Here is a 17,500-nt window from a genome sequence, read left to right on the forward strand (position 1 = left end):
GTCCGAGCCCTGTTGCTGCTTCTACTGTATCTGAAGCTTCACTGATTTGAATTCAACAATCAAAGTTATTTAAGTCTTCTATAAATATGCCACATGTTCAATGTCTGCATGGAGAGAGACTGTAACACTGAGAATGTAAATATGAATGTCTGTATTGAATTCAATGAATTTTGGTTTTTAAACTTGCATTAATATTTTTTTAGCCACTTGGGGGCAGAGCAACAAGCTGTAACTACAGAATTAGCATTCAGCATTGTTTTAGCATCTGCAGTTGTGTTTGTATCCACCAAATGAATGTAATTCCAATACTCGATTTAGTTTTCCACTCACACCTGAGGGAAATATCTGGCCCTTTAGCTGCTAAGTGCTCCACTATGTTCACCAGTTAGCCACTCACACTGTCTGTCTGCTGTTCGGTGCTGTACAGACAGTGTACAGGTTTTCATGGAAAACAGCAACCTATTACACACTACACACAGGCATTTGTAAATTATTGAAAGCAAATGAGACCTTAGTGGACACGCCAGGTAGCTTGTTTCTGTTAAACATTCCTAAAGCTAAGGACATATTTCCTATTCACTTATTTTCTTCTCATCACATAGAGAAAGTGGCTTTTTTTTACCTGATCTTTCCTCTCATTTTCGTCCAAAGGCTGGGCTTCCTTGAAAAATTGTAATATTATTGCTGATGAGTTTCCGTTCTAATAACAAAACAATAATTATTTTTATTGCTCCTTATCGCTTGATTCCCTCTTGCTTTTACGAATCCAAACTAATTTTTCAAATATGAAAAAGACACAAGCAGCTGCAAAATCTGTCCGTTGGTAAAATACAGTCAAAAATTGATACAAATATAATGTAGAGCGGGAACTACCTAATCAGAGAATACATAAGCAAGACTATAAATCTGACCAGGCATTCAGTTCCAGCTTTTGGTACCTGACAGTTTCCAGCACTTAAAATGTATTGTGGTTTGATATGCCATCATAGTTTCTTCATATATATTTATTTTAAACTCAAGTTAGCCATTTAGCTGAGTGGGTGGTGTCAGTGGTGCAGTGGATAGACGTCTTGGACTCAGTCTCTCCCAGAAAGTTGAGGATTTAGTGGGTGTAGTTTTCATGTTCTTTTGTTGTTTGTGAGTGCCTCTTCTTCCACAGTCTATAAACACAAATGTTTAGAGGAACTGGAAGCTCCGCATGCCACATAGGTGTTCATATGATAACCTTTTGCTATTGTGTGAAGTATTCTGGGATATTTTCAAACACCCACCACCTTAACTTGATAAGCTTGTATAAATAGACGGATGTGTCCAGTGTTATTGTGTGTCCCTAATCCATACATTTGTTTGATATAAAAACAAGATTCCTCTGCACATCTGTCTCCCCAGTAAATTCATATCTGAGCATTTGAAGCTGCCTTAAATTCTCTGTCATTCTATTTCGAATGCAAAAAGTGTAGCCTCTTGACAGGTCTTTGGCATCCCTAACCCTTTATTAAATTAATACCACCATATCCGTTACGAGTGTGCCGACTCGCTAATTACATAACATAAGGCCATGCTAAGTGAATGAGCTTAGGCTAAAATTGGCAATCATCATCTTGCAAAGTACTCTGAAACTGTTGAGTGGAAAATCAACACATGAAATATTAAAGTTCCACCCAAGCGCTTAAGGACCGTGTCTTTGATGTGGAGGAGCTGTTGGTACACTGAGCCGCATCTTTGAACAGTCATTAAACACACAGCTAACCCAAAAATGGCTTCATAAATGGGTCTGTGAACTTGTCTAAATAGCACAGTGAAAACTGAGCATGAACTTGAGAAAGAGTGTGAGAGACAGTGTGAAAGAAAAAGACAATATTCACAGCTTTATCAAACATAATATCTTTCCTCTTAGTAATATTCAAATGTAGAAAACTCGAGACAGAGAGGAAGGTGCTCAATTTACTGTGACAGATTCATGTGCAGTGCTGTAATATGAAAAGATACAGTAGGACCGCTGGACTGTGTGTATATGTGTGTGTGGGTTTACTATTGTCCAGTTCAGCAGTTAGGTCACAATAAACTGTATGGACTTTATTTCTGTCCCGTTAGATCACCTCAGCATGACGAGCAGGTCGAGAGACAACTGTTAGACTGGAGTTCCTTAAAGAAAGAGAGAGAGTCAACACGAGTGTGTGACACAGTGAGAGCAGTAGTTTTGTCCTCTACAAGTATAGCTGGAGACTGAGTGTTTCCTGAGGATAATAACAAGTTGCTCAGGGATTTTTCTGTATAGTGTGTGGATGAGATTTCTGAGAGATGGTCAAGTTGGTCATCATCCCTTTGTAGACCTCCATCTGCTTGTTTGTTGAGAGGAACCATGGTCAGACCCTGAGATGCCAGCATTGCACTGTTTTCTGTATGTCCAGACTTAACTATAATTTACCTGTACCTATTTCACTTTTCAGTGCATATTTTTGTCCATGTGTTCCTTGTAATATTTAAAGCTAATATAACTAATAAAATAGTTCTGAAAAAGGAGTTAACAGTCAACGTCTTCGGTACAAAGACATATCTTAGTGATTAAAGTTAATTGTCAGCCTTGTACAGGTTTGAGTTTATAAAATGTAATAATGCTGATGTAACTAAGAATATTTTAAACCTTGTTAAATTAACTTTTTCTTCATTTCTAACTGTTGAAACAGAGAAAGTAGTTCAATGCCAGATTTGCTGCACATCACATTTTGCACATATTTTTCTCCAGTCTTCCACACAGATTGTGTCGCCCGACAGTTGTGTGGTGAGAGTGTTTGAACTTGCTGAGGACCTCTCTATGCCCTTCAAGTGTTGTGGTCCCTGGAGAAATAACAGTGTAATGTGCAGTGTGTAATTAAGTGTTTGAAATTACCCCAAGAACTAATGAAGATCTATTCCACTATGATTAATTTACAATTAAGAATTCCTAATTATATTAGGAATTATATTATTATTTATTATAGACAGTTTGAAGTTTGTACCCACTGGGCATCTGTGTACGTCAGTGTTTTGTGTGGCCGACTCTAGCAAGGACTCAAAAGTGTGGTTAAGCAAAAATGTCCTGACATTTGATGCAGCATAGAATAATAATCTGATCCTTGGATATTATGACTACATCTATAAAAACCTGCTATTCTGCAGGAAATACAACACAGAACAGTACTGAGAGATTTAGTTGTAGTTATGATACCCCAGAACCAGCCAATGTTTCAGCTTATTTCTAACTTTGAGAACACACACACAGCGAGGTGCAGACTCATGTCAGCTTCATTACAGGCCTTTAGGTGTCACGTCAACTCTTCTTATGAAAGCGAGATGACTGAAACCATTTACTGAGTAAAGGTGGTAGAGGAGCTGTCCGATGTATTTTATATTTGAATTTTATCTTGAACATAATCAAATTTAAAACAGTAAAACATTGTGTAAAACTTGTGTATAACAAGACAGAAAACATTTGAATCTTTCTTTATTTTACCTTTTAATCCAAAAGAGTCACACAATACCTTGAAATTAATGGCAAATGTTTGTATGTAGCAACTTAAATCTCCTCAAAATAAAGGTGATTTTTGCTCTGCTTCTTTTGTCATTTGAGAAATATGCCAACAATTGATCCAGTAATGTTAAAACTACTGGAATTGATAAACTGAATCAGTATCAGACACTGACACTGAAGGAAACAGTGTAAAGTTTAATTAAAGTCACGTAAACGTGAGATACACGGAGAGAGACAAGCAACTAACACATACACTGCATGGAGTGTGGAGGAGAGTACATTTTAAATACATGAGGGTGCACTACCTTCATTCTACCTAGCCAGCAATGTGTCCATTTCTGAGGCTGTTTAAGTGTCTGAGAAGATAAATCAAACACACCTTAACTAGGTCAGACAGTTCAACACATTCAAAATAGATGAATATGTCCCTCTATTTCTGCCCAGGTCTGTGTATTTTTACTGAAGACATTTTACTGACTGAAGCCGGGCTGAAGTCAGTTCAGGAAAATCTTCAGGTCCTTCAAATTAAACATTTAAAATGGCTTTAATTTAGTAACCGGATGTCTTACTGTTTCAGCCATGTTAAGCTTCTTGTTTTCATCACATTGTCTTTTAAATAATACATTTCCTGTTGCTGTTTTTTTTCTGTTTATACTTCCACTGATAGTTTTGGAGTTTTAGGAACATTTCTTACATGATCTTAGATTCTCATCCCATGTTGATACTGATAAAGTTTTTTAAAGTTCAAATTTTAGCTTTTTGAGAGTTGCAAATGTCCTATGTCAAAAATGGCCTGCATATAATTCTTTTTGTGATCCTGTTTTCTCTATAACTCACTCTATGGTGATTACATCATCACATAGTAATTGGCACATTCAGCGAGGATGGTGTGATTGAACAACAGGTAAAAAAAGAAAACATGCACTGGATGTTTAGTATCAGATAAATGTGTGGTGGAAATCTGATGTTGTGACACAGACAGAAAAAGAAGAATTTCAGAATAATATATTTTTAAGTAAGAAAAATGTAATTATTCTGGAGGTGAAAAGGAAAATGTACCAATAGTGCATACAGGGCAACACATATTTACATGGTTACAATTTGAGTGAGTGCTATGAAAAAAGTTAATGTGTCCATTGATTTAGTGTTTGCTGAACTTATGAAATTATTGAACCATCTGCATTTGTTGCTGCCACTTTGTCGTCGTTGCTAAATGAATATGGTCATCAGCTGTTATCTGATGTTCTTTCTTTGGCAATAAGTGCTTTTGCACTTCATGCCAATAAAGCCTGAGAGAGAGAGAGAGTGTGTGACGTGAGAGACAGAATGAAAAGATATAGAGAAAGAGAGAAAGATGAAGGCACGTGTGTGTGTGTGCGAGAAGTCCCTTACGGCAGAGGATCCCCTGCTCTTTCATATCTCACCAAGCGTGACTAACGCCTGGCTTTACTCTGACGCACACACACACACACACACACACACACACACACACACACACACACACACACACACACACACACACACACACACACACACACACACACACACACACACACACACAGATACAAACTAACACATAGACATGTACTAGGATGCTGAATCTGCTCCCAATCTAGTCACGTTTCTCTGGCTACGCAAGACTGGCTGACACACTAAAACATGACAGCCACAGTGTGCACGTGTGTTTCTGTGTGTGTGTGTGTGTGTGTGTGTGTGTGTGTGTGTGTGTGTGTGTTCAGCAGGCTTTCTGCAGGCACAGTCCTGATTAGGAATGCTCATCTCTTGCTAGTCGAGCAAGCAGAGAAACACACACACATACACGCACTCTGATGTAAAAACAGGCATATTTGGTGTCTCTGTCCGTTCATGCATTCATTCATTCAGAGGTGCTCTTGTATCATGTGAAAATGAAACACCAAATATAGGATTATAGCTGTGTGTGTGTGTGCCTGTGCATGTGTGTGAGTGCAGAGGGCAGTAGCAGCAGTGTTTTGACAACAGTGTGAGGCCGGGTCTCTTCAGGGTCTTAGTGCCTGGCCGCTCAACCGCTGCTTTCAAGATTATTTTGAGGCATTTCTGACTAATTAGCGAGTCGACAGTGAATGAAAAGATCAGAGCGAGGGGCGGAGAGGAAATTAAATGCGCAGTAGGGTACGAGACGGGTTCAGATCAGTTCATTTTGTCAGAGCAGTATTTACTCACAATCCCAGTCTAAATGAGGTTAAAGTATGCAGCAGGAGAAGCAAAGGGGGGAGAGCACACACAGCCATGTCTATTTGAATTCACAGGAATTAGCTGATACTTTGCTGCACAGAAGGGCTCTCCTGTGAAAAGCAGCCACCCACTCCCTGCCCCGAAACACAATGTCTGCAATACATTTTTGGATTTTGTTGCTGACCGAGATGACAGTCAGCTGCACGTAGGGTCAAGTGTAGTGGGGTTTTAATATTGCATTGAGCAGCAGCTACAGTATGCACTTGGTGTCAGTAATTGTTTATTAAAACAAGTGTGTGAAAACATGATTGATTTATTACCTGTGTTGAGTCAGCTGATGTTAAGTCTTTTGAATCAAGGGCAGACTTTGTTACTAAATAAGTCAGGACCACAGAAATACCAATAACAGTGTTTTTCAAACTGCGCAAAATGTCTAAATTTCTCTCTTGGGAACAACATTTAATTAAGACTGTGGGCTGTGTAGTTACTGATATAGAGACACAGAGGGAGCTGTATGATAATTCACGCTGGCACACTTGCTTTTATAATTTTTTCTAAGTCAGTGTATTCACTTGTATTCATTTCCTGGAGGCATGCCCTACCCCTGACCATTACAGCTACATGCCTAACCCCAACCCTTATAAAGCCAATTCTCACATATTATACCATAAACTAAATGGTAAACCTTAGGAAGCAGCTTTTCATCAGCAGGTGTTTTATAAGACCCCAGCATGTGATTGTGATAACAGGGTTTTTATTAATAAACACACACAGACTCAGAAGTCTGCTCTGACTATCTGTTGGCTACCGAGAGAGAGAGAGCAAATAAAAAGGTCAAATGTCATATTAACGGACTGACTGTGAGACAGTTTGGCTCTCTGCAGGGGAGGTGAATCTATCTCTTCTCACAGCTGCAGGCTGGATTTGTATGATACTGGTGTTAGTTTAGCCCATTTCATTGAATTTTCAGATCTCAAAATCATTGCAGAAAAAAAAGCCTTGATGCGACACTTTCAATGTGAAGTGTGAAAAAAACCCTGAAATTTCAGTGACATGAAAGAGATGATCATTTTAAAACACATAATGGGCGAGAACGTTTGCTTCTGTTTTTTACCCTTACTTGGTTTTCCACATGTAATAAGTGAGCCATTTCCCTGCAGTTTGACATTTCATTACTGAAAATGTATTACCACTTTTGTTGCTACAGCACTTATCTCTAACTCACATATCTACGTTTGTATCGATTATGGCGTAAAAAGCCTCTCAATTAATGTATCTCTTCATATAAGTTTTTTGGTGTAGTGCAGTGAGGCTGACGTGGATTACACACATCTCTTTAATGGACTCCTGTATATACCTTTGATTTTTATTAAATGAGTAACTACAGTCTACGTAGTTTGTTTTGTGACTGTCGTGTACTGTATTAGCTGCCTGTGTCTTAGCTGAAATTACCTTATTATCTTGGTCTTGATATGATCAGAGAATCCACATCCAATTTGTCTCAAAGCTTTAAAAATCCTGTAAAACTCATATGCTTCTCTTTATCAGTGTCTCCTTTTCCTGATTGGTTTAGATTTAGTAAAACAGATTAATGAGGGATAAAGGATTTTACCTGGATTTCACCTCATTAGAGTACTTCCTTGAAGGAGTGATTGTCCCTGTGCAGCCAATCTGCAGAGGGGCTGTCCTTTTAGCTCCTCAGCTGGCTAACTTCCACACAATGTAACCACAATGTCACAGATCCACTGGCTAAGTACCCGGCATCCCTTCCCCCCGTCAGCTTCACAGACTCTCTCCACCGTACTCTGTCCAGTAAAGCCAGAAAAAAAAAAAAAACATCAAATAATTTTTTTAAAAAGATGAAGAGAAGCGAGGGAGGGTACGTGGGAATAGGGATTGAGAGGAAGGAGAAGAAATAGTGAGACTTAGGGTGGTGTGAGTTTTAGATTTGGAAGGCAAAGAGGCACGATGGAGGTACAGTGTAGAGAGAGGAGGAGGAGAGAAGGAGAGAAAGAAACAGTTATTCCCTGAGGCGGGCTTGTCCCTCGCTCGCTGTCCTCGTTCAGTTTTGCATCTCGTTTTGCCTAAAAACTTCTGTTTCAAGTCCAACGTGTGTGTGTGTGTGTGTGTGTACTCATTGTGTGTGTTTGTGTTTGTTTGTGCATTCACGTATGTGCAATACAGGAAGCTCAGGAAACAATTACTGCCATGCTGGGTGTACACCTGGACTGTCCCTTGTGCTTACACACACAAACTGTACTATAAAAACATCTCGTTACATATGCATGAGCGCACACACACACACACACTCAGACATGTACATACACACTATGCTATGCTGTTTCATGCTGATTGCAGTTTTGCACTAATGCTTTCTTCTTTTCCAGCTTGACTAAATCTTTTCTTCTGCTATACTAACTAACCTTTCTTCTTCTGTCTTTTTTTTCCTCCTCCTCCCTGCCAACCTTCCTACGCCTCATCTTCCTCTTTTTCCTGTGTCACTTTCTCTCTCTCTTCCTGGATCTTCCTTCCTTTCCCTTACATGCATTTTCATTTAAATTCCACCTGGTTTCCTCCTCCTCCTCTCTTCTCACTGTAGAAGTATCGCTATCAAGAAGAGGACGGGGCGTCACCAGGCGCCCCAAAACTCCACCAACACCCCTGCCATCAGCACCCAATGGGAGTAGCCAGAGAGCTGAGGGATGGAGGGACCCTGGGGAGGGATGGAGGGACCCTGGGGAGGGAGGGGAGGGAGGGAAGGGAGGGGAGGGAGGCAAGGGAGGGAAGGGAGGGAAGGGAGGGAGGCACCTGGAGGAGAGAGGGAGGAGGCGCCGGGACCATGGAGAGGGAAAGGGAACGATCGCTGGGGAGGGACGGATCTCTCGGTCGCCACGGTGACCTGCGGGGGGCCGAGCTGGTTCAGGTGGCAGAGCGGCAGCTGTCTCAGATCCAGCACGTTCACGGATACGTCACTCACACACACATCACGCCTGTTCAGGTAACTAAGTCTGTACGTCTATCACTGTAGCTGTGCCTCTTCATTAGTATGCCAAACAACACACACACACACACACACACACACACACACACACACACACACACACACACACACACACACACACACACACACACAAACAAACAAACACACCTGGATTGCACTTTATATTGTCATTGTCGATCTGTTGCCATCACATCTGCCAACTAACAGTCTACCTGTCTGTCACTGCATTAGAAACATACACACGACTCAGCGCTCACACTAGCATCATGTTCCCTGAAGGGATTACCAGTCTGTCTGTCAATCCACTTGTCAAAATGACTCTGGTGACAGATGCTTTCTATTTGAGGCCAGGTATTCTTGCTGTCTGTGAAATCCTTGGTTGATTTTTATGTTTTGACTCAAAGGCCTAATCCATCATTTTTGTGGTATATCCATACATAATTGAAGACCTTGTGTTGAAGCTTCAACTTATCATAATGAAAATGACAGCCTGGTTTTCCTGTATTCAAATATTCATATTGTAAACAACCCCTTGATAATATCAGAAGAATTTGATAGCTTGGATTTAGTTGTTGTCTAGTCTGTGCTAATGAATTTGTGCATGAGGGCATGTTCTAACCCCAACCCTGTCTCGAAGAAATTATATTTATGTTCTACTAATTTGTTTTGTCAGTTATGTTTTGAGGGAAGTGTAATTGCTGCCTGGATTGTGATTGGAAATATTTTTTTTCCAGGGAACACAGTGTGACATTCTTCTGTTGTACACAAGGTGTAGGGATATGGTCAGGGAGGATGGTCGGCAAAGTGTGGGATTTAGGCACCAGAGACCAGGCTGTGGTTAAGTGTAGCCAACAAAAGCACTTGAGTTAAGGTCAAGAAAGCATTGTGGTTCCAGTTAAACATTAACTCACTGTTGTCAAGTTGCAGTTCATGTCTGTCCAGACTTAAATAATATATGTAGAGAAGAAATTAATAAGATGCATTATGTGTACTTGCAGGACATTATGATGTCACAGTGAAGTTGACCTTTGACCTTGTTGATATAAAATCCTCACTTTTATGTCATCACTCATTTTATCCAATTAGACATTTGTGTTAAACTGTGTCATAATTAACGTATGAATTCTTAAGTTAGGGCCAAAAAACATGTTTTGTGAGGTCAGAGTGACCTTGACCTTTGACCTCTGACCTTTGACCACCAAATTGTACTCAGGTCATCCTTGAGTCCAAGTTGGCTTTTTTTTCCCCAGAGGCAATTAGAGTCCCTCCAGGTACTCCTGATATGTTGCGTTCACAAGAACGGGATGGACGGCCACGGCTAATGAGGTGAACACATCATTTCTCAGGCTTCAAGCCACTGTTGACTGTGACTATATTTAACCAAGACCACAATCTTCCCCTAACCTTAATTAAGTGCTGCCAGTTCCTAAACAGAACCATGTCACTGAACATCTTACTGATGTGTGTAATTATTTTACAATTTGCCAGTGTGTTCATCAACACAGTTTCTCATGTTGATAAAAAATGTAATCTGGGCATCATTACATTTCTGTCAAAATGTATTTACTGTTGCAAATTAGAGGGATATAATCATAATTTCTAATAGACAGTGTTGTCAATCTTGTGTTGGGCTACTGCTTTGTTTTCAATTTGATCACAGACTTCTTTAAATTGAAGGACTTCACAGTTCTCTGGGAACTTCAGCTGTCAGTCTTAAATTAAGGCTGTTTTCTATAGTCCCTGAAAAAAAGACGTCAATGAGAAAAGATTTTTGGCCCAGAGCAGTAATATGCTTTAAGTTGATATTGTCACTGAATATGAAGTCTAACGCCATCAGCTTCTATTTTTGAAGCTGATGACTTTACTCAGAGTTGGTGAAGGTGGCAGACACACCTCCTTTTCAAGTTCAAGTACAAACAGAAGTAAGGGGACCTGTTTCAATATGGCTCCAGAATTAGATAGGACTTTTTTGAAAGTACTTAGAAGTCAAGGATACTGGCCTAAATTTGCTCCCATGCACAGAGCTGTTCTTTGTACCAGGAGAATACTTTTGCAGAACTGTGCATGCAGGGATTCAGTCGAATGCTTGTCCCATTTTTTAGTAATGAGGCCCATTACTATCTCTGTTCTGCACTCAGTCTGTGTCTGACCGGCTAGCTCCCTCTTTGTCTCCCTTTCTTTTGCCTCTCTATCTCCCTCACACACCTTCATAATCGCACAGCGTAACCTGGTAATCTTTTTATTTTGGTTGATTGGGCTGTATCTGTCTGCAGATTAAAGCTTACATCACTGTACTCGCACAGCTCCAACCACACACACTCACACATATTCTCCAACACACACACACACTGGTTTTCCTGCAGCATGTGCACACTCACTACACATCAACACACATAAAAACTCACACCTCATTATGCTCCATAATGTGTATGTTATCTTTTGTTGACTTTTTTTTTTCTTCCTTGAATTGTGGGTTTTACTTGTTTTCAAATCTTAATTATTGTCTTTTTATGTGGGATCTAACAAAAGCAAGCCCATAGTCCATTACAATTACATAGGAATATGCTAATTAAGAATCACAAATTACTTACCACCAAATTAAAATACAGGGTAGGACAGGAGGTGTTAAAAGTGCTGTTGGTTTTTCCGCTGGCGTCTCTGTCATTCACTCAAGCAAAGCCTCCGTATTCTTATGCTATAAGCCATAAAAGGCTTTACAATGACTTTTAAACAGCTGACAGACATTAGAAAATAAGATTTAAAATGGCCCAGAATTCCTCTGCGTCTTTGATTTCCTCTTATTTTCAGTTCATGTCTTCCTGTCTCTGCTCTGTCATTTTCCTCCTATCACCCCCGACTAATATGTCATCTCTATTTTAAATTCTGGCATGAGTGCTTATCATTAAGTGTTTTATTTTCTTTTATCACCTCTTATGTTGTCGGTAGTAGTGTGTGTGTGTGTGTGTATGTGTGTGTCTGTGTGTTTGTGTATACTGGGTAAGTTACAGCAGCCTCCGGGACGCGGCAGGCAGTCAGCTCCGAGGACTGTATATTATCGGTGTGTCAGTTCGAAGTCATTATACACTGTCATTTGTTTGTCTCTGCACTGACTCAGTTGTAAGTCACCACAAGTTCAAAGTTGGGAAAGCTGTGGACACAACTGAAGCAGTTCGTTTTGTCAGTGTGGTGGAGGAAATATGGTCGTGTAGCTCCACCTAGTGGCTGGATGCCACCTACCACCTGTTTTCCAACCCCTAAACATTTCACTGAAGAAATCACTGAGGCGAATATGCGTGTTCTTGATGCGATGGTTATTGCACACTTACATGAGAGGCGATCATCTTATTGATAGATGGAATGATTCATCTTTGTATCTGTGCATCAGTAAAGCTGTAGTCTTTACTGGGTGCCATCAGCACCCATTCACCTATGACCACTGAGGTTCATATTCCTTTACAGTCATGGCATACAGGTCTCGATGTCCTGGCCACAACACATCATCATCATCATGATCATCATCTTTGCTCTTTACCAACAGGTATCTTTCAGTTGCTCATCACCTTTCTGTCGACTGAATATAAAATCTGTAGTAAAGAACTTGTGTCTGTGTGATGAATGTGTGTGTTAAAGGTATATTTGGGTATTCAGGTTTATTTTGGGAACTCCTCCTTCCCAAATGGTGCGTATGTGTTTTTGCGACTGTGTGTGTGTATGACCACAGGTGCCGGGTCTGGCTTGCTTCTGTATGACAGATGGACCTGCCATCTTGTTCTCCCCACGTACATGTTCCCCCTCTCTCTCTCTCTCTCTCTCTCTCTCTCTCTCTCTCCTCTCTCTCTCTCTCTCTCTCTCTCACCTCTCTTTCTTTTTCTTCTTTTTACTCTCTCAAACACACACACACACACACACACACACACACACACACACATGCAGACACACACTCTTACACTTTCTCCTTCCTTCTCTCTGCAATTTATCTTAAGTGCACATTTGTGTTACGTCTTCATCATATAAATAATCCATGCTCACAATTTATCACATTTTGTACTTAGATGTAACATTTTTTTAAGAAATAGTCTACAGACAACTTTTATTTCCTCATTTTCAACTCATGATATATCATTGTCTATTTTTGAGATAAATAAATAAATGGCTATTGATTGTAAGCTTTTCCTCACAGACCTCAGTGAAGAATCTGAGGTGAATTTTTGCATTGAACAGTTGTGCACATGTGTAGTATACTGTGTATTTTGTCTTACACAGTTACATTGTCCTCCTCTGCTTTGTGCCAATTGGTAGCTTCAAGAAAGAAATATATTGTGGAGAAGTTATTTACAGCAACCACCTGTGCAATGATCAGACTGCAGTGCCCCTTACATTTCAGATGAAATCAAAAAAACATACAAATTGAATGCATCAGTTTTGCTGTACCATGCTGAGCAGTTTCTGTGCATTGTAGGTAGAATCTCCTGAGGTTCCCTTTGATGATGAGGCGTGGCCTCACCCAGAGGGAGAGAGGCTGAACGAAGTTCCCGCCCCGCCTTTCTCCTCCCTCTATTCACAAAGCCACGCCTACTACCAGGTAAACCTGCCTCTGATCCCGTCGCATGCGTTCATATGTTGTTAAGTTGTTTTCAGTCGATTATCGTCTCTGAAGTTCAGGATATATAAGCATATTTTTCATTTTTTTTTTACATTTTATTCATTCATTTCTTGTGTTTTGTGAGACATCTTTTGTAGATTGCGCAAAATTCTTGAATTGCTGTTGTTGCACTGGTTGAAAATTACAGACATCACATCTCAACATCTCACAGAAACGTTTTCAGATGCTTAATGTAGCATTTTCACATCAATAAATAGTTAATAATACGGACAACCTTAATAGGACACACTTCCTCTGTGCAAATGGAGCTAAAGTGCCAGAGGTCTCAGTGGCAGATGGTGGAAGGAACGAACACTGAAGGAAAAACAACTTCCAACATGTTTAGAAAAAGGAGACAAGTTTTAATATCCTCTTAAAAAAAGCTTCATTATAGAGAAATTTTTCCTTTGTTCATGGTGATTATACCTTGTTTCATTCTTAATTATACAATAATGTGCTCATTATTCTGACTTTTAAAAATGCTACATGTAGCATCTTTGAGAGACAACTTCATCAGCATGCTCACGCTTTGCTTTTATCTAATTAACTGAACATAAATCTTTATGTTCGTTATGTTCATAAACCACAACCTCTGAACCGCACTAACTCCTAAACCCATAACCAAAATGTGACTTTTATGCTGTTGTATCGCCTGGTTTGGTTTTCTGGATCAAGTTAACACATAGCATGCTATTGCTGTGACTGTTGACACTGTATTTGCAGTGTGTCTGATGTGACAGTTCATGCCTTTTTGCACTGTACACACGGTGTAATGTGGATGTGATGAGGGGGATTACACAATTACTAGACCTGTGTGTAATCACAGCATCACTAGAAATGCTTAGGACTGAAAGCATCAGAGAGAATGTTTGTTATGTCTGTAATGTCTGTTAATTGTGCTACTGAGTTTTTGCAGCCTGTATACAGAGTGTTTATCAGAACCAGAGTGAACCACAGTGGGAAGAGAGCTGAGACAGTCTCCAGTTTCATCCACTCACTGTGAATGTAGTTACAGTTTGTAAACTGCAGGAGGCAGCAGAGGCCAAAGCTAATGGTGTGTAGCGCCTTCACAAATCAAGACCTGACTGAACTGAATTAATCAAATTGTTTAATAGCAAGTGTGATGACTAAGTACCATTGGTACAGACAGATGATTAAAAAGGTAATAGTCGGGCCTATTACGATCAGTACTGACAAACCTGCGAGGAAGTGTGAAGTAGACTAGAGGGTGAATGCATCCTGCACTGCAGCAATGTAACTGTTCTTTGCTTGAATAACTTCACTAACAAAATGTCAGCAGAGACTGACAGGGGAGAAACAGTAAAAGTAATTTGCAGCCTCTCTATAACAAGCAAACAGTAAGACATACATATTCCACTCAGAGACGTCAGTGGCTCTTAGTCATTAAGCTAATGTAGATAATTAGGAAGGAAGGAAAGACTGAGAGGACCAGGGAGTGGTAAGAGATGGGATAAAGAGAGAATTACAGGCAGACAGACACAGAGACAGAGTGCAGATTTGTTGCTGGTTGTTAATCACCCTGTCAGTCAGCCAAATCGCTCCTCCCCAATGAGTCTCTTTTCCCTCCTGCTGATACAGTAATAGAAATCAAGTCTTTATGACCTTTACACTGGACTTACTGTGATGTTTAACAGGTGTGTAGGGATGATTTCTGTCTCAGTATGGAGGACCACCAGACTGAACATACAACAAGATCAGCTCCTGCACAACAGCATTGAATTTGCTTGATCCGACCCATGGGGTACTGAGTAGCTTATAATAATCTCAGCATTTAGCATCACATTTTTGGGACCCTCCGCATGTTGCCACACTTCAAGTAGAGCAAAGATGGCGAGGCATCAAGCATTGCACCTGTCACACCGTCTCATCTCGTTCTTGTTGGTATCTAGCCATGTAGCAGAGTGATATGTCATCAACTGATGGTAGCCGATAACATGGAATATCAACTTTATCAGTGTTTTCAATCAGGACAGGTGCAACCTGAAAAAATGATCAGTAACTGTTCCAGTGGGTATTATGATAATCAAATTGTTATATAAACAATATATTAAATCAAAAAGTGGTCTGCTTTGCATTGGAACACATAGCAATTAAAACCTTTTGTGAATATTTGTGGGTGTTGTCATCACTTCTGCCATTGTTATCTGTTGTTTATGCAGAAAGCATCATGTTCTGTTTGGATGAAAATTGATTTGATGTGTTTTTCCCTGAAATAACTGATGTTTGAAATGGTGAACTTGTCAGCAAGCAGTTGCATATTTTCACATTGAGAAGATAAATGATGATGCTATGAGAGCTGTGAGAGTGAACCAAAACAGTAAAGTTGCATGCTGCACATAAACAATGAGCTGAAACTTGCTGTAAAGCTCTGTAGAGCTGAGGGAAACAGCACAGTCAGATGATAACTCATCATAACAAGCTTTGACGTTACACAGAATAATTTGATCCATTGTCATTATAAAAATATTGATTTTAGCTGCTTTAAATTACGAAGTGTAAAGAGTATTCTGTGCGGCACATCTGGGAGGAAACACACCCCACCCCTAAACACAACTCAGGGGCTAAATACCTATCTTGGCCTATTGGGATTCTCCTTTTGCTTGAGTAGGTGCTTTGTTTGCTCTGCAGCACTTTATGTCTATTTAGCTATACCTCCAGCATTTACCTGGGGAGCTTGACAGCTCTTCATCATGGTGCTTACCAGAACCTAAAAGCGATCTAATGGACGAACTGGGGGGAAGCCAAAATGGTTAGGAACCGTTAGCATAGACCACAGTATAGATCTGCATGGCGTCTGGTTTACAGCACTTCTAGCTTCACCAGCGTCCCTTTATGGCTGTTGACGATGCAAAGCTGATATTTATTACAATTTTATTGACAGTCATGTTAAAGTTAAAGGTCAGCTAACACAATGTGACAGGGCAGTAAAAGTATAAATTATGTTTTGGTTTTGATTAGCCACCTGAAAAGTGCTGGTTTACCAAATATATTTATGCTAAAGTAATAAGTTGTTCTTGCATAAGTACAGTCTCTGTTAAAATCAGGGACGACAACTCAAATACATTATGGCCAAATACACATAACGGCATTGTGACTGGGTTACTGTGTCTACAGGGTCACACTGTCTGGAGCCTGCTAAGCTGGGACCTAAAATAGGTTGTGGGTCAGTTTGTGGACGGCCCACAGCCAGGGCAGGAGAAGCAGCAAATAATTTGTTGAAAAAGTGAACACAGCATTTGTATGCAAGGCCATCCATCTATCACTAGCCTGGCCTACCTGTAGAGGATGGAAGGGCAAGGTTGGCTCTCTCAGCAGTCAGACATTAAATATGCATGATGTGTGCTTTTATTTAATTGGTCCTTAAATATTAATAGAGCTGGCATTCACTGGCTGACATTTGACTAGAGAGAGAGGGAGAGAGAGAGAGAGAGAGGGGAAAAATGAAAGAGAGAGAGAGGCACATTAAGGGTTGTGATATGGCCAGTGTGCCACTGAATTGTTGCTGTGTCAGCTGACATGTCTGTGGATTGTATTTTTTGTTGTGGTGGCTCGCTGCAGACAGACCGGCTGTAGAGGGTGACTGGCAGATGCTAATGATATGGTTCCTGTTGTAATTTATGCCAGCCGCGATGATAGCTTCTTACTGTGTGTTCACACTGCGGGCAACATGATTGATGTGTTGTCTGTTCTGACCGATTGTGGGCATTGCAAGAAGCTCAGGTTGCATCAGTGTAGTGTTCTGCAACCACATCGTTGTCACCAGGCTTATGTGTGGTGTTAGAAGAGTTTGTAACTAGGGGGCATTTATCCAGTATCTTACCATCAACAGCTTAACATGTTGATGTAGCAGGTATAATATTTACCTTGTGCACCATCCTAGTTCAGTGTGTTAGCTGTTTGATGAGACTTTTCAGTCTGTACCAAAACTAAACGACAAACCAACTTCCTCAAGACGTACCCTTGGCATAGCTGAAAATGTATTTGATTGAATGTCATAAAATCCTAACCTGGAAAAAAAAAATCCTAACCCAGGCTGATTGGAATTAGGGGGCCGTCAGTCACAATCACATTTTTTTTAACCAGCAGCTTTGTTGATTGTCCCCATATGAGC

General features: G+C 40.3%; 1 protein-coding gene across 4 annotated transcripts in view; it reads left to right on the forward strand.

Moving 5' to 3' along the window:
* Nucleotides 1–17,500, forward strand: part of LOC130170514 (discs large homolog 1-like protein) — a 108,135-nt gene that overhangs the window by 21,046 nt on the left and 69,589 nt on the right. For 2 of the 4 annotated variants that reach the window (XM_056377846.1, XM_056377843.1), the window contains 2 exons: nucleotides 8,325–8,723; nucleotides 13,186–13,308. The exons of the other annotated variants lie outside the window; for them this stretch is intronic. In XM_056377846.1, coding sequence (XP_056233821.1) covers nucleotides 8,325–8,723; nucleotides 13,186–13,308 — 522 coding nt within the window. The remainder of the gene's footprint in view (nucleotides 1–8,324; nucleotides 8,724–13,185; nucleotides 13,309–17,500) is intronic. 4 annotated transcript variants of the gene reach the window in all.

The sequence above is a fragment of the Seriola aureovittata genome, chromosome 6 (assembly GCF_021018895.1).
Source record: "Seriola aureovittata isolate HTS-2021-v1 ecotype China chromosome 6, ASM2101889v1, whole genome shotgun sequence".
NCBI lineage: Eukaryota > Metazoa > Chordata > Actinopteri > Carangiformes > Carangidae > Seriola > Seriola aureovittata.